Raw genomic sequence first — 19550 nt, forward strand, 5'->3', positions numbered from 1 at the left:
GGGGGGGGGGGGGGGTCACTATTAATTATTAGATGTCAGATTTTTTCATGAGAAATTTACAACACTTCAGTGTGAAACTCGAGATCTATGGTTCTATTGTGGGGAATCGGCTGTGCCTCGCGCCACCCCCCATGTCTTAGGCTCTTGAACCACACACACGGGTCGCGCACAGGTGGAATAAGATGGAGTAATATTTTGCTTATGTAGATCTAGATTGAACCTGCCGCCTAAGGCGGTCCAAGGTAACATGCTGTGAGTTCATGCCTGCAGTGTCGTTCAGAGTCTCTCGTCTACACTTCTTTACATCCCGGTACAAGATCAAGGTGCCTTTCCTGGAACGGAGCGGGAACCTGTAATTGTAATACCTCAACATGCTTCCTTTTCCTACAATGGTTCCTTCGCCAATCTAGCCGTTACACTACCGTCCTGCCTCTGAGTTCAGAACCTGATATTAACATGTTCGAAGAAAATGGCCGCACCGCATTCCCAAAGTAAGCCGCCTTAACCATGTTGCAGAAGAGACCCACTTCGACGACCCCGGTCAGCATCTTGATCTCCATAAGAAGCTGTCCGGACCTCAGACTTGCGCACTTCAAAGCGCGTTCAGAGACAAGCACACCTCTTTGGGATTCTGGTAGCGACCGTTGTCAAATGGAGCATCTATTACGAAATTACCGTTGTCGGTTACAACTGGGCCAGCCTTCGCCTTTGCCATGCGTAAAACCGCCGTCTTCGATCCCATGTCGTGGAGATGCTGTAGTACCCTCACATATGCAAAAGGTGCAACTTCGATAGGAACACCTTGCTTCCACTTGAAACAACTCAGTCAGCAATGCGGCGCGGTCTCCCAATCTCTCATGCATACTGTGGTTCCCAGCGTCTGCGAATCTTTCCTATAGTCAGCTACAATGATCCAACTGGCTGACTATCAAGCAGTGCATTGTTGATCGAGGACAAGCACGCACGTCTCTGCTGCTTCTGCCAGCACTTTCTCTCGAAGCTGGCAAGCTCCACCTCCTTTGATGCAGTTGAGGTTCCTGTCTACTCTGCACGGTGGTTAACTTAACGGGCTCGGCAAGTTGACAGCACTGTCATACTCATCTGCCCCGTCGATAGTTACATCCAGATTCGGATATTGATCAATGTCGCCGAGCCGGAGACCCGCATTCACGATGAGCTCCTTTGATTGGAAGCCTAGCGAGGGGTTCAATTGTTTTCCTGCCAAAGGATGATGAATAGTGAGCTACTCACCGGTTGGCAGGAATACCCTGTCCTGATTCAACTGCTTTCCTTGCGCGACTATCCGGTCAACTACGAATGGCACGGTGGAGCCTAGCGAGTGTCAGCAACACTGGATCAGCGGAAAGAGCGAACTATACCGGATCCAATCCCAATTATCTTAGACAATATCAGTCCGCGTTATACTGGTTTCTGATCAGCTCGCCTTATGGTGAGGTAGGATGTGTTCATCCACCGCAGTGAAGGCGGCCAGCTGCTTCGCAGCATCGATACCGGTCGGAATTGTCTGTTTCTGCTCAACCTGCATCGAGTGTACCTATCCGATAGCCACAACAACAGTGGTAAGGGGACAAGAGAGGAGGGGGTGGGTACTTGTGATGAACGGTTGTGATTGGTGATCAGTTCGGCCAATTTTGCTGGCACGTTACAGCACGTTTGTGAAAGGTGGTATGTATCGGGCGCACCCTATGTTGCATTTGATTAGCCACTTCTTTCCACTCTGTACCCGAGTATGAAAGCCTTCAAAGGTGCGCAACAACCTGGACTTGTGGTCACGGATTCTCACCCACCTGCCAGGTGCCCTTTTGACCTGGTGAGTGGTGGTGTGGATGGTTTTGAGAAGGCTCATCATCACGTACACGCTGCTTAAGTGACGCTGCAGTCAAGCAGATTCTTCTCATTATGGATGAAAACGAAAAATTCATTATACAAGATTTAGACGAGACCCACTTAGTTGTGCAGATGGATCAACTGGAACGCGTGCAAAAGATGCTTGAGGTCGAGGTATCACTCATGACCATATTGAGATTATTATCCCTCTAACTTCGATTTTGTCCTAGCTGGAGAAGAATACTTACAGCTTGGACCCCCAGTAACCACCTTGGATCGCCGAAATTCCTTGCTTAGCTTGAGACCACTATTTCTGCGACCTTCCGTTCGATATCTGCTGCGCTGAGGTTATCGACCTCGACATGCCTCTCGAGACCTTGTTCTACTTCAAGTCAGTATCCAGTCAAGGGCGCCAGAATAGAATGATGGGGCGTACCAAATCGCGCAAACACGCGTGCTTGTGTCCCTCCCGCTTCTCGTATAAGTATGGGAACATCTGGATTGGCCTTCTTAATCGCAGGATAAGTGGACTGTATGAATTGCCTGGGCATAGACATTCAGAAGCAGACTGGCTACCTGTCGAAGTAAATAATACCTAATCCCTGCAGAAGCCGTACCGGTTTGGCAGCAGAGGATGCGCAATTCTCGCACGGCGGGAGAGAATGCCTTTGCAAAGAGCGACATAATGTGTCCAGTAGTAGTTGCCAACAAATGGCTTTGGGGCAAGGCCCGTGTGATTGGCCTCGAAAGTATTTGCTTCCGTGCAGACACGGTACGTTGTTGTTGCCCTCCCTTCCCAGGCATCTCAGGTGTTTGCCAATTTTGTATTCACGAACGATTTACTCCAACTTGTTCCTATTTCACAATACTCAACACTCACTATCCTATTCACCCTTCATTCATCGTTTTGGCAAGTTATCTCATAGGTCTTAGTTGACGTGCCTTTTGCTCATCCCCGCCTGCAGTGTCTTCTGCAGTCATGCCGATTGATCGCCTTCCCTCATTCCAAGAGGTCCTCGCACGGAAGACTAGACCGCCAGTGGACCTATTTATGTTCTAGTGGGTGCGATGTTCCTTCTCCCTGAAACGTAGATTGAGAGTGTACGCCAGTCTTTTCCTGCAGCGAGAACAGGCCGAAGACGTGCTAGACTTTTGGTTGGATGTTCAGCAACACGAGAACTTGTGTCGCGCTTATTTTCGAGACGTGAGGAAGTCCGGCAAGTCCATCAAGGAGGATTGGCCGCAGTATTGGGATTATGCCAGAAGCAGAGGCAGCATCTACGGGAATGTTGTCGGCGTTCACAGTGGCAAACGCAGTACAGCTAGTACAGCCAACATCACTGATGCTGAGAAGGCGGGCATCGTTTCCGGCTCACGAGCTGCCTCTCCCCGCCCTGCAACTCCACATGGCCCAAACCCATTTGACTCGCAACACCTCGGAGAGGACGCGCCGCACCGATCCACTACACCATTCTCATTCAGACGCGCGTCTGCGATGAACAAGCGGGCATCTCGCGCCCCTACCGTTATTCCCCGCGATACCGCTATTACCCGTATGGACCTCATCAGTTCGGCGGAACGCATCTACGCTCGTTATCTGATGCCTGGTACGGAGAAGGAGATTTATTTGCCGTCAACATTACGGGTCCATTCTTTCCCGCTCAACTCACGGGAGCTTCCTCGGCCAACCTCTCCCGACTACGATATCGAAAGCTCAGCCCTGGCGCAGGTTCCAGATATGTTCCATATCCAGAAGGAATATGTTTTCAGAACCATGGAACAAGATGCCTTCCCTCGCTTCCTCCGTGCCAAGGCGTTCGCAAACCTGACTCCTGTGAGTGCTTTCGTGAGACTCTGCGGGGGAATGTTCTGTCTTTGGGCCGCTTTGTCTACTGCGTACACCCTGATCTTTCTCGACATTCAACCAAAAAGCAGGCGTTTCTTCGTGAGTCCACTTCCCCCTGCGCATCGCTCAATCTATTGACAATTGCATTCACAGCTTTTCATCCCGTTCGCCTTTGCGGCCCTGTTCCTGATTTCCTATCAATATGAGCTTGATCCCATCCTCGTATTTTTCGGGCAGTCTGAGACTACACCTTTCAGACTCATTCGCATTCGGGAGCCGTATGTCAAGAAACTCTTGTTCGGGCGAGCTCTGTGGGTCTCTCTGACGATCGTGGTAATATTCACTGTCCTTACCATCATTTTCTGGGCTGTGCCCGGCCATCGTTTGTAATACAATTGTGGATCGATTTCTTCCTATATACAGCTTCATAGGCTCGCCCATTACATTGAATGGATGCATATGAAAGCATGTAATCAAGCTGACACGAAAGAGGAATCCAGCAGGTAACGAAAGCGAGGGTGGGAAGTTCTGGGATATGTATGAAGTCTGCACAATGCAGTGACGATGGAGGGCAAGTGCTAAGTTGCCTCAGCTTTCTGAGCACGATAGGCAACATTATGCTTCGCGGCGCGCTCTACGTACGTCTTGGGTCTCATGTTAGCAAGGTGGAAAGGACATGGGGGTGGAAGACACGCACAGCTCTCTCGGCATCGGACAGCTTCTTCCACTGACTAGCAGCCTTCTTCACAAACCAACTCTGCCGAGCAATTCCTGAGGCGGGTGCGCCATCCCAATTCTCAGGTATGGCCCTTTGGTCTGATACGAAAATGAGATACGGATTCGAAGGCTTGATGAAGTCGCGGTGACCGGCAAGGCGAATGTTCCTCTGTTTCTTCGCACGACGTTGCTTATTGATCTTCCGCAACATATCGTATGAAATATCTCTGCTCCATTCTGACAATGCGACGTGGTACTCGCTCAGACGCCGCGCCGCGTCGTCGTAATATACCTATAGTTCCTTTAGCTAGAGCAGGACCAGGACAACAAGCGCATACCTGTTTTTCCTCCACTGGAAGGGCCTGCCAGTCCGCAGCTAGCTTCGAAGCCGCCTGCCGGAATTGTTCCTGAGTCACCGGGGGCTTCGTATATTTCACAGAATTTGCGGCGGTGAACAAACCATAAGGCCCAGCGGGCCTAGCAGGTGGTTGGGGCAGTTTCTCTTTCACTTTCTTTTCGACAGGTCGACTTCTCTTCTTAGGGGCTGCCTTGGCTGAGAGGATAATGAGCAGGATTCCGAGTGATTTTGATTTAGGCATACCGACGCGTTTCCCAGGTTTCTTACCCTTCTTAGCCTTGGTCTTGCGACCCTTCCCGCTGGGCGATTTGGACGCGCCAGCAGTACTGCGCTTAGATGCAGACTTTGCGGCCACCGGCTTGCGCTTAGTGACAGTGGCTGCAGCAGCGAAAGCGCGTGCGGGGAAAGCGAAGTGACGCGACGCGGTGGTGACGCGGGGCGTGGTGACGGCAAAGTGACGTAGGGTTGTGGCGAGGCGAATTACGCGGGGGAAGAGAGTAGATAGCATGATTTGATGGAAGGAGAAAGAAGGGGAGAGAGGTGGCTGTTGACAGTAGGGGATGAAGTCGTGTGAGGGGGTAAAGGACGAAGGAGGGGGCGGAGACGTTGACTTGACCACGGAATCAAACGCGTGCATCGTGACCGCTCAATACTTCCTAGTCCACCACATCTCGAGTTCTTCCGCTTGGCCCATCAAACAAAAAGGGTTTTATCACTCTACACTCCCAAACATCATGTCTTCCTCAGAGGACGATGACGATCATCATTCCACCCATTCAGAAACTTCTCTACCCAACACCGCCTCCGCCCGACCTCCGCTTCAGACTGTCTCGTCCTCTCTCCCCACTGGCACATCTTCCGTACAGGTTTCCCAGAATGTCCCCACATTACCGCCCACCAGTCTGCCGCCAATGGATGCAATCAGCCTCAAGTTTTCTCAAGTACATGATGGGATCTTTTCTCTCGCTCGCTCAATCGAGGCTGATGGCGACCGTTCCATAGCAACATGGTTGGTGCACATAGCACGCATAATTTCTACTAGCTCAAAACTTTACAGGCCAGACCTGTTGTCCAAATACAATTTTCTCGTCTCACAGTCTCACATTCTTTCTCAAACCCTTTCAAACTCAGCGTCGCTGGCAGAAGAGCATTCTGCAGACCCTCGCACGCGACGACCGCCCCTATCCACTTTGCCTCGCCTTGTGCTGCACCCAATCTCTCCAACACAGGATGATCCATCCATGGATTTCCGTGCCGCTGCTCTCATCCGGACGGCGCTTATTCCGGACATGTCGGAAAGACAAGCGAGCTTGCTGAAAGGGTTTGGTCACATCGACGCTGATCACAATGAGGTTGTCGCTGTGAATGAGTTGAGTCTCCTCATCAAGTCGCATGACGGCCGAGTATCCCGGATTCTTGACCAAATGAATGCTTTCCGAGAGCAATACGACTGGACGGCACGTGTATCCGTCGCACCACCAGAGGATGCAGCTCACTCTCCCATTATCAATGTGTCGGCGACGTCTCCGGTGGCAATGCCTGCAGGTCCTGGGGTAGCTGGCGATGGCATAGAGGACCATGGTTCTGATACTGGTGAAGAAGGCGTCGCCAGTGATCCAGGAACCGGGAGTACCAACACGAGCGATGAGGCATTTTTGCTGGAGGCAGAACTGGAGGACGGTGGCGAAGGTGTAGGTGCAACGCCCAGTGGAGTTCCAAGCGTGACCAGTGAAACCAGTAGACCGTAAGCGGCCGAGTACAGGATATCCACCTTGCCAGCGCCCACAGAGTTTCGGGATATGACGCCGTTCTTTGCGAACCAGCAATAGTCAGCGGGACTGTCGTCTTCTAGAGGTTCACTACTGAAAACATACACATAGAGTGCGCAAACCTCGGTGGTAGTGTAGTTCTCCAAATATACCTTATTCGGCGGGGATTCTGGAGTATACACGAGAAGTGTGCCCTGTGCCTGTGCCCTTGCGCGGCTCGGAGGCAAATCGCCTCATAATTTCCTTAAATAGTAAGCAACCTTCAGATAACATAAGTAATGTGTGCAACTTTAAATGTACACACAATCATTATTATCAAATGAGACATTTGTGTGTGGAATTCACTAATATATTTCTATCCATTTTACAAAGATTGCATAGTTAATTACTATGAATTGGTTGAAAATTGAATAAAATTTCCTTCTCACCATTTGGTGTGGTCAGCCCAAGGCACTGAGGGTGTGGTGCTCACACTGTCCCGGTCAATCAAGTTTTTTGTTGTCGCCCCTCGTGGTTATTACAGGGTCCTCCTGATTGTTGTAATCGTATCAGTGCCAGTATGTTGGATGTGCCAGCGCGTTCTCAGCTCGTTACGTCCACGGTATGTTCAGCACATTGACTTCATATCTAGGCTTGTCTAAGGCGGAGACTGTAACGGTATCCAAGTTACTAGGTGAATACAATCCGTGTTGTTTTGTGCTCATTGCCCTAAAGACCGCGCAGTTCATCCAATAAAGGTGCATGCACCGCAGTCGCCTTCTCAGAGATTGGTGTTGATAATCCCATAGAGTTGTCATGGAACATCTGTTGAAACCGCTCTTTGCACTAGAGCCGGGTTAAAGGTGCGGGCATTAGAGAAATATTACCCAGCATTGGCCAATGCCAACTCCAGCATGACCGGGAATTCATGATTATCGATGCAAAGACCCACAAGGCTATTACTGCCCGAGATGTTGCCAAGGTATTGCGATTATCCCTGTGATATTCTTTGATTTACTAGACCGTTAGATGGTGCTCATACACCCCTCAATCCATTATGATCCCAAGTCATACTCTGGAGGGGTACTGCGGGTCTCCTTTCCTGAAGAATCCAATTTGGAAGAATTCGAAGTTCCCTTACAGCCTTCTGCTGATGAAGTGAAGGATTGGGTGCTGTGAGCCGTGGAACTCTGTCCCGACAAAGTGTCTCATTGTGTGATCAGAATCGACGATGTAAAACTGTGGAGTTTCACGATTGATGCCTACGTATGCGAGGCTTTACGACCAACAGAATCAGGGCTATCGCCTTCCGAGATCATTTCAACATACATTGGGCGTCCAGCATTGCTGATAGTTAAAGGCCCTTCTCCGCGAAACGCCTTACCCACAGTCTCGGCGCCAGACTTAGACGCCACATTTATGTTCCAAGACGGCTATCCTCTGATGGTACTGTCGACGGAGAGTATTCAGGATGTGTCAGAACGAATTTCGCAAGCCGCAAGAAGTGAGGATGGCTGGGCGGTAGCGGGTATCAACCTGGACAAATGGGGATGCAATGGCTTGAGCCAGGGAGAGTGGAAACTGGTAGAGCGATTCCGGCCAAATATCGTTTTCAGCGGTGCAAAGAAAGCCTTTGATGAGGTGAGAGGTTTTTCAACGCACTACAGCCACCGCTCAGATCATAAATAGGACGTCTGGGAGGAAATTGCCATCCACGATTCCGAAAGCGATGCACTCAAGGGACGAATCCTTTTGGTGTGTCGTTGTACACGATGCTTGGTCAGTCGGCTCGAACCTACTATTGTTGGGAAGAATGTCATTTTGGGCCCCCTTTTTTAGTTGCCGAACGTTGACCCTTCTTCGGGTATTGCTGATAAGGCCGTTCCTTTCAAGGTGCGGCGCGATGCGAGTGGTGACCGATAGGGGGCTGATCTTCTGGCAAGGTGATCGCTAAATATCGGCGGATAGATGCCCGCGACAAGTATGCGCCATGTGTTGGAGTAAATGCTGTTCCCCTGCTGGATAGTTTTGTCATCAGCGTTGGGGACAAAGTGACGATTACCAGAAGGATAAGCAGGGAAAACGAAACGCTCGTTCCGAAGTAGCAATGTAGTCAATGAGACCCACTTGCACCTGGTAACACAGCATTCCGGATACTGCCTGTTAGGGTCTGGTTGTCTGTCCCATCCTCCCACAATTCGCCTTCGTTCCTCAGTACAAGTGCTTGTGTATTTTGCAATGGCAACGCCTTTAACTCCTGCTCAAACTGGTCTCGTGGCTCAATTACAGAGCATAACAAACTCTTCAAACTTGGAGGCCGATGTGCACGTACTGAAAGCTGCAGATTGGGATATTCAAGTCCGTTTCACTGACTCCCTGCTCTCTGGTGCATACGTGACTAATTGCACAAATAGCGCGCGGTTCAAATGATCTATGACGAGTCCGATGTTTCCCCCCATGGTCAAGCCTCATCATCACGTTTGCCAGTCGGTATTCCGTCAACTAGAATGGAACCAATGGAAGTGGATGACTCGGCGGCGAGCATATTCGGCCAGCCCGCTCCATACCGCCCTGTGAGTCAATGAATTGATGTCGCGCGGTTGCTTTATAGCTATGCTTAGATTTCGATCGCGTACCCTAATACCTGGACAGCCGGTTTGAATCTCATCAGTATTTTCACCCTACCAATCACCATGTCGATCGGTCTGCTCTCAAACCTACTGCAATTTGTTCTACGGTTACTTGGTATTCCGATACCGCGCTTTTTGCGTGCATCTTCAGCAACGTATACCTCACTTAGAGGTCCTCCACCAATAGATGACCCTATGGTCGCAGCTGATCGTCTTGTTCGTCAGTTAGAGGAGGAAACTGGCGCTGTGTGCGTCAGCCGCGTTGGTATGTCATTGCAACAAGGCGAAATCGAAGCCACTGGGTCTGGACCAGATGGCAGTGAAAAAAGGAAGGTACTGCCAGACTTCTGGATTGGCAGTTACAAATCTGCACTGGAGATGGCGAAGAAGGACATCAGAATCCTTTGTGTGGTTTTGATGAGCGAAGAACATCAAGACATGCAGGAATTCCGGAGGTGCGTTCCTAATGTTGGCCGCTAAGTTTGCCGTGTATCTAATTCCCCATCGATTTTGGTGTTCAGGAGCGTGCTGACTGATCCTGATCTCGTTCGTGTGCTCACTGACCACGCGATCATGACCTGGGCGGGTGATATTCGGGATCGTGAAGCTTATGAGGGTGAGTCTGAGGAACATTATTGGAACACAAATTCAATGTCATTCCAGTGGCTCAATCTCTCCAGGCAACCACGTATCCGTTCGTTGCCTTCATCGCGCTGCAGACGAGGGGCAGCCGGAGTAATGCTAACTCGTCAAGTTCTGGCGCGACGCGGCTCGCTGTCCTGTCCAGGCACGAAGGTTCTCCCTTATCCACCACGTCTGCCCCGGTGCTTCAAGCATATATTATATCAACTCTCATACCCCGCATTACGCCTCTTCTCACTCGCCTGCGGAACGAGCAGCGAGCACGGCAGGCTGAACGCCTGCTCCGAGAGGAGCAAGACCGGGCATTCCGAGAAGCAGAAAAGAAAGACCGTGAGCGCATTGAAAAACGACGTGCTGAAGAACAAGTCCGTTTGGAAGCGGAGCGAGAGAAGCGCCAACAAGCTCAGGAGGCATCCTTACTAGTCGAAAGACGAGATCAATGGAGGCGATGGGCGAGGACGGCGCTTGTGCCGCCGGAATCCCTGGACGGTGTTCGAATTGGCATTAGGTTGCCTGATGGTCGGCGTTTGGTTCGCAACTTCAACGAGGACTCCACTCTTGAGCAACTTTACGCATATGTTGACGTACAATCGATCCCAATCGAATCACCTGCTCGTCTTCATTTGGGCTCATCACCTCCTGATTTCATTCCGGAATGGAACTTCCGTTTGGCCTCTACCTATCCTAGGATAGAGATTCCTTTTGTGAAGGATGCCCGCATTTCAGACGTTCCCGCTCTGCAAAATGGGGCAAATTTGATTGCCGAACTTATCAGGAATGGGATCTCCACGGCGGAAGAGGACACGGATAGCGAGGAGGATTGAGGACGTAGTTCCATTTATCACTTAGATGTACATAGACCCTTCTCCGGCCACTAGGTGCATCCTTCGAATCGACCTCTTACCCTCAGAAGCGATTTGCATATCTGTAGGCGACGTCCAGTCGATCGGAATAGAACCAAGGAAATGGGACAGATACATGCATGCAGTTCTCATCAACTGGTGTGACCAAGGGGAGGGCGAGACCGGATCTAGAGGGTTCGACCCTAGCACAACTGGTGTCGAAACGGGCAAGGAAGGTAGAAGGACAACACCACCGCTTATCCTGGACATTTCCAGCGCAGTCATGATAGCTGCCGGCAGCAATTGAATCAGGTTTGGCGGTGTGAACATGGGAGCATCTGGCTGTACGGGTGTTAGTCTCATCTACGTGAGATTCTCCACAGAATCTCTTACAGGGCAAGAAGAACATTGGGATGTGCATAGAAGTCGCAACGAGGCAGGATATGGCGAAATAGGGGTGTCGGAGATATACATCGGAGCCGTATAAGAGTCAAGTAAGGCTACCCTACATATGTGTGGTCAATCAAGAGTAGGTAGCAACGCGATACAATGCGAGCCTTACGCTTCCGGATTGAATGCCTCTATGATGGCAACTGCCAGGGGATAGCACATGTGTGGTGCTAGTGCATAGTCGATATGGACAATCGCAAAGGTATTATCCACAGCATAGATGGACCCCACCTGTTCGAGGTCAATACCTCTTTCGATGGTCACCATCAAAAGCACGGACAGACGATGTACCAGCAAGGATATGGCCAAGGCTGTGGGAGAGACGCATTCCGCGACACCAATGTAAACCGGCATAGCCTGATGCTACCAAAAGCTTTTTCACCCGCTTCACTGCTGAAGGAAGAGAGATCCGGACGGATTCGTGGACTGGGTTCATTGGTGGCATAGTGGTCAGATCAAGGTCATCTTCGTCGTCCGACTCGATCACATATCGAGGTGCATGTGTATCGAACAGCGGTTCAATATCCTGACCATTGTCATCAATTGAGATCGCATGAAATGTTGAAGAGACCCACCATGAGGTGATCACCACCGTAGAGGAGTGAATGCGTCAGCCTTTTGACAACGTCCGGTTAGGGTCCGCGGTGACGTATTTCACTTCTGTCACGTGATTCTGCCAGGCCCTATGGGCCCTGAATGTATGGGACGCTCAGCACGCCCAGTCCTTCACACATTATATTCGCCAACTTTGTCCGGCTATGAGATATGGATTGGCTCATACCCTTGATATCATATATACAAGATGATACTGATCCAGATTTACCCCCCGCGACTCCCCCAACTTGTGAGCCTCACTCGACTCGTGTCAAATGCGAGGAAGCCTGACAAGTATTAGACAAATTCGAGGGACCGTGGTTTCAAACTCAACTCATCCTATCATTTGCAATAGGATCCACGTCCTTTCTTATCTTTTCCTTTGGTCGTACAAGATGGCCTATTGCATTTGCTCCACGAACGAAACTCAAAGGTTGGTCCCAAGCCGGAAGCATGCTGACAATTGCGTGTCTCACACATTCCGGTCAGGTTTTTCACCGCATGAAGCCCATTCACAGCAATCATTCTTCTCTTGGATTCTACCTACCATCAGGACTTCGGAGTTCACTATTCTTCAGATTGTTGGATTGGATGCGGCAGTGGTGCGCGGATACCGACCTCATAGTGATCGACCAAACTGAACAGGTTGCAGCTTCTGAATTTTCTGAAGATGTCATTTCAACTCTTTTTTATTTGCGGAACGTTGGCAACCTTGGTTGTAATGCCGTTGAACTGGCGGGTGCGCACTTTTCCGCCCAGAATATGGGTTAGCATGAACTTATGTGGGGCAGTCCAACGGTGGTCTTGATGGGGGATCAGACGATTCGGACTGGCCCTCTCTTAATTCCGATGATAGTCCTTCGGAACCCTCTCCAGAAGGCGGTCGAAGCTGGTTGGACTTGTTGAACGACGCCAGCGCAGACACTCTGGTCTACTTGGTGTTTTCCTATCTCTTCACTGGACTGGCACTATATTTCATACATCGAAATTTTCAGCGCTTTATCAGAGCCAGGCAGCTGTTCTCGCTCGAATTGGTCCACTCCATTGCCGCAAGGACTGTCATGATCACCAAGCTACCTCATCACCTCCGAGGGGAGCGGACTCTGGCGAATTATTTCGAGGGCATGAATCTAACAGTGGAGAGTGTCTCGATCTGCCGAGAAATATCTGCTATCCGGAAACTTCTCGAGGAGCGAACCCGTGTCCTGTTACAATTGGAAGCCATGTGGGTCAAATATGTTGGCAATCCTTCTACTGTTAGGCCTTTCGATCCCTCGCAAAATGTGCGATCCGATAATGGGCCTAATCCTCTCGTCGACCTTTCAGAGCCTGACGTCGAAGCACAGGCGAATCGACTCGTCATACCCCACGGTGCTCGACCAACCATGAGGGCAAAGTGGTTCTCCAGGAAAGTGGACGCGCTGGATTTTCTGGAGAATCGTTTCAAGGAGCTGGATGAACAGGTGAAGAATCGTCGTCGTCATGGCATCTTCAAAGCGTCGGACACTGCATTCGTAACATTTCAGACGATGTCTAGTGCTGTACGTGCGTAACAATTTCCATTTGCCTTCACCAACTGAACCTTGAGATCAGCAAATCGCAGAACAGGTTGTACACGCTCCACATCACGGGCAATCGACAACCATCACCGCTCCAGAACCGAGAGACGTTGTTTGGGCAAACATGTCATATTCCAATACCGCCCGGCGCATTCGCGAACTGATCGTTTTCGGGGCAATGATTATTCTTCTCTTCTTTTGGATCATACCTGTGACAACACTAGCAACTCTGTTGAGTTACAAGGAGATCCAGAAGTCTGCGCCTTGGCTCGGTCGGTTGATTGATCAGAGCCCGAGGTTCAGAGCGATTGTGCAGAACTCTTTGCCATCTGTTGCTGTGATCAGTTTCAATGCTCTTTTACCAATGCTCTTGGAAGGTATGTCTGATCGCTCGAGTCACAACCTCAGAATTTCATGACTTGCAGCCCTATCCTATGTTCAAGGATTCAGGGCGCGGAGCTGGGTGGAGTACTCTCTAATGAAAAAGTGAGTGCGCTGAAATAACATTGTTCATGTCCTGAATTAGTGCTTAGATATTTTCTCTTTCTTATCATCAATGTCGTGTTCATCTTCCTTTTCACAAGCACTTACTTCGCACTCTTCCGCGACCTCGCCGACTCACCCGCCAAGATCCCAGAAAAGCTGGCGACGGCCTTAACTAAGGGAACAGCCAGACACTTCTTCCTGAGCTACGTTATTTTACAAGGTGCGCCACTTTTGGTTTGATTTACAGTGTCTCACGTGCGGTAGGCCTCGGGGTCATGCCTTTGCAACTCTTGAACCTTGGAGTTCTCATCCCTCAGTTGATATATCGTGCTTTCATTTCACGCACACCCCGTGGTACGTAGAGTTACCTCTGAACCTATCGCGCACACTAAGCGTGGCAGACTATGCCGAACTAAACGCCCCGCCCATGATCAACTACGGCGCGGTTTATCCACAAGCGATTCTCATATTTATCATCACGCTCATCTACAGCGTATATCAACCGATGATTCTGATTTTCGGCAGCATCTATTTTGGTGTGTCGTATGTAGTCTATAAGTACAAGCTTCTTTTCGGTACGGCCCCTTTATTCACGTCGGCTCTCCGCTCATTGCACCCAGTATTTTACAAGCCCTACGAGAGTCGAGGTCAAGCATGGCCGATCACATACGTTCGTCTGGTCATTGGGGTACTTTTGTTCCAGATCTTCATGACCGGCGTCTTCACGTTGCAAAAGTCGTTTGTGTTTTCAAGCCTCATGGTGCCTCTCATCATGTATACCTTGTACTGGTCCTGGTCGACCTTCCGAGAGTTCGAGCCATTGAGTTCATACGTGAGCCTGAGCTCAGTCTGCGAGGTTCAGCGAGGCGAACCTACGCAGGATCTCCCAAAGCTTCTCGAAGGTGATCGGGTAACACGCTCTCAGAGGTATGACACTCGCTGCATTGGGATCGAAAGCTGACTGGACCAGCAATTTACACCGTCGAAGATACGCCGAGAATGACGAGACGCTCTATGTTGCTCCGGCAGACAATAGGACCGATTATGTGTGTGTCCCCGTTGGTCATAAATGTACGACCTAACATGATCCAGTCGCAACCGCCTATGAGTAATTGGTACTATGGTGTGCTGAAGTAAGTAACACATGCCATTTGTAACCTTGTTAACGTTGTTCAGCACTGGCAAGCGCCGCTATGGACACCCTGCACTGACTGGAGTACTGCCGAGTCCGTGGCTTCCTATCAAAAAGGGTCAAAGCCTTGCCAATCACGTGGATGGCACTGTAGCAACTTCAAAATCGGGCGATCCATCCAATGACGCAGTTGTGCTTACCCTGCGAAGGAAGTATAGCGTGGTTCGAGGGGATGCGAGACGAAATTGGGCCGGTGTGCAGGGTGCAGATGCCTCGGTGGAGTCTGCCGGACAGACAGAGCCACCCTCTGGAGATGAATCTGCAAATCCTTGGCGTGATGCAAGGCGGGTCGTGCCACAGCCGGTGGCCTGTACTTCTCACGCGACACGAAGACTCGAGTTTGACGATGCGACGGGTGTGATCATCTTGCCTGAGGATGGTGATTGGCTTGAAGATGCCGAAGAATCCGACGAGGAAGAGAACTGGGCGGAAGATGCGGCCCGAAGTCACTCTCCGGGTGAAATCTCTGGTAATCAGGGCGAGTCGGAAGAGGGTGTAGTGGGAGAGGGAAGTGTGCCTGCACTGAAGCGGCATGGCACATATTTCCATCGTCCTCCGTCGAGGTCGATGAACCGTATACCAGGCGCTTTCCCTCGTTGATTCATACCTGTAACATAATCCGAGATATAATGAAGGCATTTCGAGGTAGCATCATCCCGCTCGACAGGACTATGCACTTGTCCGTTGAACGAGGCCCCTAGCAAGACACATCGCATTCCATCTTCGAATTAACCACAATTTCTATATAAAACTGCTCTAAGGAGGTTGATAAGAATCATAGCTAAGAAGTAGAAGAATGCAAATGGTGCTGATTTTTTGTGAGAAGTGGGAGATGTAGGACTGAAAACCTCGGGGTCTGTCTGCTAACTTCTGAGAAAGGTTCACTCGTCACTTCTCTCAACACATTGATTGTAAAGGACTTTTGAAGGAAATTTAATGCCAAAAAAAGGGCCTGCACCCGGGATCGAACTGGGGACCCCTCCGATGTTAACACCCGAACGGAGGATCTTACCACTAGACCATGCAGGCGATCATGGATACGGTACGTAATCTTATATTATGAATAGTTTGCTATGCAGACCATAAAAGATTGCTTAAGAACTTGTATTTGGCCCTTTCGACAGAGTCAAAAAATGGAGGTACTATTCCTGACGAGTTAAGCTGAGTTGAGGTCAGAAACACTTCTTACTCCCCCACCTGCCGTGCTGGATGATTGAAGTGGTCGCTAATCAGGGTCCGAAGCATCATGCCTCTTTTCATCCGCCCAGTCAGCGGATTTTGACTGACTGGCTTTGGGATGCTTTTCCTCTCACGAAGATGGTGCACCACCGCCCATAGCATCATTGTCTATCGACAATGGAAGCGAGTGGCATCTACAGCTGTAAGGGCTGACCCGTCACTATCCCTTTGGCGAGAGAGATTCGGTGAAGAGGGCGAAAGAATCCTTAAAATCGTGTCTCGTCGTGTGGCCGAAAGGAATGAACTGATACAGTTGGCGAGTCTATCTCCATCTTCAAATGCGTGGGTCCTTAGTCGGATATTTGCAGCTCGGCGGGAATGCACACTCCCCTGAACAGATTCAAAGAGCTAAAACTGCGAAGGAACTGGAGCCTCTCTGGGAGGCATGGCAGGACTGGCAAAAGACGGAAGGGGTCAGGCACTATTGCGCTCGCTAGAAACGATGATTTACCGCCGTGCTAGTCCTTTGATGAAGTGAAAGTCCTTCTCGAGGACTCCGACCCTGATATCCGCATGCTTGCCCAAGAAGACGAAGCCGCCTTGACGTCCAAATTAAATGAATTTGTCAGTGGAACCTTCCCAACTCTGTTAATGCCTGCTTCCAAAACATCACACTATACTGCCCTCGTGGAAATAAAGGCCGGCGTTGGCGGGGATGAATCTGCTCTATTTGCAGAAGAAATGTCCCGCCTCTACACTCGTTTTGCGACAACACAGGATTGGCAATGTCAAGTTGTCAGTGAAACAGGTCACGAACATGGCGGCATACGAGAGATCATCATCGAAATCAAAGGGGATGGGACGTATGACGAAATGCGATGGGAGAATGGAGTGCATCGCGTACAACGAGTTCCAGCAACGGAGTCGACAGGCCGAGTCCACACTAGTACCATCTCGGTGATGGTGTTCCCTGTGGCTCCCCAAAGTGGGCATGATGCCGTAGAAGAGGATATCGTCGATGAAAAGGATGTGAGGATTGATGTCATGCGTGCTCGTGGGGCTGGCGGACAGGTATGTTTGGATTGTCTTGCAGTGGGCTGCCCTTTCACCAGTCTCCAATAGCACGTGAATCGAACAGAGTCCGCTGTGCGTCTGGTCCACATACCAACTGGCATAACAGTTTCTATGCAAGACTCTCGGAGTCAGCATCAGGTAGCCCAATAAGTTTGGCAGTGGCTTCCAGGCTGACTCCTTCGATAGAACAGGGCGCGAGCGTGGGAGATTCTGCGCGCGCGATTGCTGGATCGAAAGCTTGCTGCAGATGCCGAGAAGAAAAGGTTGACCAGACGAAGCATATTCAAAAGCGCAGATCGTAGCGAGAAAGTTCGTACATACAACTTTCCACAGGCATGTCTTCACCTCGGGAGTGCAGGAAAAATCTAATGCAGGAATCAGGATCGCGTGACCGACCATCGCATTGGAATGACACTCAAGAATCTAGAGTCCTTCATGGACGGTACTCGCCTGCATGATGTCCACGAGGCCCTCATCAGGGATTACAATGCAGCCGAGCTCGAGGAGCTCTTGGAATCAGGAACCTCGCATTAATTATACTATATTAGGGTAGATTGGTCATCAGAAATAACATCATCATGAAGACGACAAACTGACCAGGTTCGGGCACCCGATGAAGGGTGGAGGATTCCGAAAAGCGTAGGCAACCAACGAACAATAGCACGAGTCTACTCGAGCAAGCCGTCTAGACAGATTCCCAGTGGTTACGAGTTGCGGCCCATCGATGAACAGACTGGGTTCCATGACGTATTTTGCGGGATATATGGAGTAACGTCGGAAGGTCGTCTGAATTTGTAGACTGGACGATCGTGAACCAAGATGAACGCCGCGATGGGCTGAGAAGGAGTGAGAGCGCGGCGATACCCTGTTCAGAGGTACAAACCTCGGTTCGATTAGTATGAGGCACGGGTCATGCAACAGGCAGTCAGCCCAACATACTGACCTGTATCAAGCATTGTTGTGTAAGCGTCTTGAGGTATCAAGAGTGGGTGGATGACGTACAGACGGCGGTGCCACATTTAAACGGGAGGATCATAAATTGGGGAGAACAGTGGGTTAGCAGACAGACGGGTTTCAGGAAGCCTGCCAGTGAACTTCCGATATTAGATTGTCGCGTTTCTTAAGCTTGGAGGTGCGTTCTGATCCCGATAATATACTTGTCTTCAACAAGTCATGGATATTGTCAGAACGTGTTCTCAGCGATCTGGATGAGTTTACCGGGAAAAAGATGAACCCGCCAGAGGGCTCCAACTGAATTCGTAGATCAAAGTGTAGGTATAGATACAAAGAGAATATTGAGGGCAGATTCCGTAGCAGTCGCCTTTGTATCCACGTAGAAGTGGGAAGTTTACCGTCGAAAGCAAATGACCATAAAGTCGGTGGGCGGGAAAGCTCCTAGAGAGTAGCTGCGTCGAATATTGCTGTAGATATCAATTTTGCCAAGACGAACCAGAAAGGAATGTACCACATTAACCATGCCTATCCATGTCCAGTGTGTGGCAAGAAGAAGTCGAGGATGGTAGAGGAAAGATGGTAGTCGATCTATAAGGAGATCAGACAGAGCTGCCCCTGTGACGGCACTACTCACTACATTTGAGTCGTCCAATATCCATATTGGGGTTTGGCGATTCAAGGTTTTGTGGGTGAATGTTGTAGGACCGAAGGCCCACATTCAAACGAGGAGAGTACACAGGGGAATAGGGGCGGACCGGCAGGGAAGGGGGTTGGGTGCTGAAAGATATAGAACATTGGTCCGGGGGTAATGAGCCTGGTAGGAGTCGACCTGGAACATTCATCAATACATATAGTGACGTTTGTAGAGCAGAGCCAAAGGGCCTGTCCTTGCCTTTCAATCCGAGCTCTTTCCTAGACCATGATCTACCGTGGACGCACATCTGAACCAGTCGACGTAAGAAAGACATGGCCGTGCTGAAAGGTGGACGATAGGAAGTATGAGACTGCGTCCACAAGCATAAATCGGATGACTTAGAGGGCACTTGCAAAAGCCACAAACTGTCTGCTGGACACGGTCGACAGGATTGAGTGGAAGTGATAAATACGAATGTGAATGCAAGTGGACGTACGACGGAGGTGGTGGACACGGAGGATCCGCTTCGTCTGATGGCACGGGATAAAATATTCGCCGATCTGCAGGAACACGTCAGGCGAGAATTGAGATGAAGAGGCCAGAAACGATGTATCGTCCACGAACGACGCACAGGCCCAACACGACAGCCGAGACCGCTTGCTGTGTGGTGCTGCACCTAATAACGTTCATAAGGACTCGTCAATAGAAAGTATGAGATCGACTCTATAATAAGCCGAATCAGGCGGCCCTGCTCGACGATCTATTAGGTGCTCAAATATAAGAGGATGAAGCACTCA

The 19550-nt window shown here is 50.1% G+C and overlaps 10 protein-coding genes and 1 non-coding gene across 11 annotated transcripts; 6 read left to right on the forward strand and 5 right to left on the reverse strand.

Annotated features, from left to right (window-relative positions):
* Positions 1–247: 247 nt before the first annotated feature.
* On the reverse strand, positions 248–1721 carry DACRYDRAFT_23728 (ribose-5-phosphate isomerase). Its single transcript, XM_040773364.1, has 9 exons — positions 1445–1721; positions 1380–1398; positions 1252–1332; positions 1098–1194; positions 966–1046; positions 866–917; positions 620–811; positions 480–566; positions 248–426 (listed from the first exon to the last, which is right to left on the reverse strand). The coding sequence occupies exons 1-9, from the start codon at positions 1544–1546 to the stop codon at positions 385–387; spliced, it is 753 nt and encodes a 250-aa protein (XP_040626569.1). The 5' UTR covers positions 1547–1721; the 3' UTR covers positions 248–384.
* A 213-nt stretch (positions 1722–1934) lies between these two features.
* On the reverse strand, positions 1935–2532 carry DACRYDRAFT_117865 (NADH dehydrogenase; the record flags this gene model as incomplete). The annotated part of the gene is made up of 4 exons (XM_040770472.1): positions 1935–2022; positions 2079–2230; positions 2285–2391; positions 2444–2532. The coding sequence occupies 3 exons, from the start codon at positions 2530–2532 to the stop codon at positions 2142–2144; spliced, it is 285 nt and encodes a 94-aa protein (XP_040626570.1). The 3' UTR covers positions 1935–2022; positions 2079–2141.
* A 295-nt stretch (positions 2533–2827) lies between these two features.
* DACRYDRAFT_55403 (regulator of G protein signaling) lies at positions 2828–4084 on the forward strand (the record flags this gene model as incomplete). The annotated part of the gene is made up of 3 exons (XM_040775324.1): positions 2828–2907; positions 2959–3793; positions 3848–4084. The coding sequence occupies 3 exons, from the start codon at positions 2828–2830 to the stop codon at positions 4082–4084; spliced, it is 1152 nt and encodes a 383-aa protein (XP_040626571.1).
* Positions 4085–4272: 188 nt separating this feature from the next.
* Positions 4273–5277, reverse strand: DACRYDRAFT_109781 (uncharacterized protein; the record flags this gene model as incomplete). The annotated part of the gene is made up of 4 exons (XM_040768938.1): positions 4273–4338; positions 4392–4703; positions 4750–4964; positions 5013–5277. 4 exons carry the CDS (start codon positions 5275–5277, stop codon positions 4273–4275), a joined length of 858 nt encoding a protein of 285 aa, XP_040626572.1.
* A 226-nt stretch (positions 5278–5503) lies between these two features.
* On the forward strand, positions 5504–6700 carry DACRYDRAFT_117867 (uncharacterized protein; the record flags this gene model as incomplete). Its single annotated transcript, XM_040770473.1, has 2 exons — positions 5504–5778; positions 5827–6700. 2 exons carry the CDS (start codon positions 5504–5506, stop codon positions 6515–6517), a joined length of 966 nt encoding a protein of 321 aa, XP_040626573.1. The 3' UTR covers positions 6518–6700.
* Positions 6701–7097: 397 nt separating this feature from the next.
* Positions 7098–8654, forward strand: DACRYDRAFT_95988 (uncharacterized protein; the record flags this gene model as incomplete). Its single annotated transcript, XM_040777337.1, has 8 exons — positions 7098–7139; positions 7327–7380; positions 7431–7499; positions 7547–7692; positions 7741–8158; positions 8207–8296; positions 8357–8410; positions 8461–8654. The coding sequence occupies 8 exons, from the start codon at positions 7098–7100 to the stop codon at positions 8620–8622; spliced, it is 1035 nt and encodes a 344-aa protein (XP_040626574.1). The 3' UTR covers positions 8623–8654.
* A 556-nt stretch (positions 8655–9210) lies between these two features.
* DACRYDRAFT_55510 (uncharacterized protein) lies at positions 9211–10613 on the forward strand (the record flags this gene model as incomplete). The annotated part of the gene is made up of 3 exons (XM_040775331.1): positions 9211–9602; positions 9669–9763; positions 9811–10613. The coding sequence occupies 3 exons, from the start codon at positions 9211–9213 to the stop codon at positions 10611–10613; spliced, it is 1290 nt and encodes a 429-aa protein (XP_040626575.1).
* A 249-nt stretch (positions 10614–10862) lies between these two features.
* On the reverse strand, positions 10863–11132 carry DACRYDRAFT_42447 (uncharacterized protein; the record flags this gene model as incomplete). Its single annotated transcript, XM_040774518.1, has 2 exons — positions 10863–10973; positions 11013–11132. Coding segments are annotated over 2 exons (231 nt in total), but the record flags the coding sequence as incomplete, so codon positions are not given.
* Positions 11133–11824: 692 nt separating this feature from the next.
* DACRYDRAFT_117869 (DUF221-domain-containing protein) lies at positions 11825–15538 on the forward strand. The gene is made up of 14 exons (XM_040770474.1): positions 11825–11925; positions 11977–12108; positions 12165–12277; positions 12328–12414; positions 12467–13216; positions 13269–13611; positions 13660–13720; positions 13768–13940; positions 13985–14074; positions 14122–14295; positions 14341–14647; positions 14691–14766; positions 14813–14853; positions 14897–15538. The coding sequence occupies exons 1-14, from the start codon at positions 11847–11849 to the stop codon at positions 15510–15512; spliced, it is 3042 nt and encodes a 1013-aa protein (XP_040626577.1). The 5' UTR covers positions 11825–11846; the 3' UTR covers positions 15513–15538.
* Positions 15539–15861: 323 nt separating this feature from the next.
* Positions 15862–15941, reverse strand: DACRYDRAFT_t48. Its single transcript has one exon. It is a non-coding gene; the product is annotated as a tRNA-Pro (tRNA).
* A 265-nt stretch (positions 15942–16206) lies between these two features.
* DACRYDRAFT_23735 (release factor) lies at positions 16207–17705 on the forward strand (the record flags this gene model as incomplete). Its single annotated transcript, XM_040773365.1, has 6 exons — positions 16207–16407; positions 16460–16564; positions 16614–17162; positions 17214–17303; positions 17352–17498; positions 17547–17705. The coding sequence occupies 6 exons, from the start codon at positions 16210–16212 to the stop codon at positions 17697–17699; spliced, it is 1242 nt and encodes a 413-aa protein (XP_040626578.1). The 3' UTR covers positions 17700–17705.
* Positions 17706–19550: the final 1845 nt, after the last annotated feature.

This window comes from Dacryopinax primogenitus (assembly GCF_000292625.1).
Source record: "Dacryopinax primogenitus strain DJM-731 SS1 chromosome Unknown DACRYscaffold_15, whole genome shotgun sequence".
In the NCBI taxonomy this organism is placed as follows: Eukaryota; Fungi; Basidiomycota; class Dacrymycetes; order Dacrymycetales; family Dacrymycetaceae; genus Dacryopinax; species Dacryopinax primogenitus.

Coding starts and splice junctions, on each gene's coding strand:
- DACRYDRAFT_23728 (XM_040773364.1), bottom strand. CDS start 1,546: ATGCAGGTTGAGCAGAAACAGACAATTCCGACCGGTATCGATGCTGCG. Junction 1,047..1,097: donor ACTATCGACGGGGCAGATGA/GTATGACAGTGC, acceptor ACCACCGTGCAG/AGTAGACAGGAACCTCAACT. Junction 567..619: donor GCTACCAGAATCCCAAAGAG/GTGTGCTTGTCT, acceptor AGGTCCGGACAG/CTTCTTATGGAGATCAAGAT.
- DACRYDRAFT_117869 (XM_040770474.1), top strand. CDS start 11,847: ATGGATTGGCTCATACCCTTGATATCATATATACAAGATGATACTGAT. Junction 14,075..14,121: donor CATTTCACGCACACCCCGTG/GTACGTAGAGTT, acceptor TAAGCGTGGCAG/ACTATGCCGAACTAAACGCC. Junction 14,854..14,896: donor TGGTACTATGGTGTGCTGAA/GTAAGTAACACA, acceptor AACGTTGTTCAG/CACTGGCAAGCGCCGCTATG.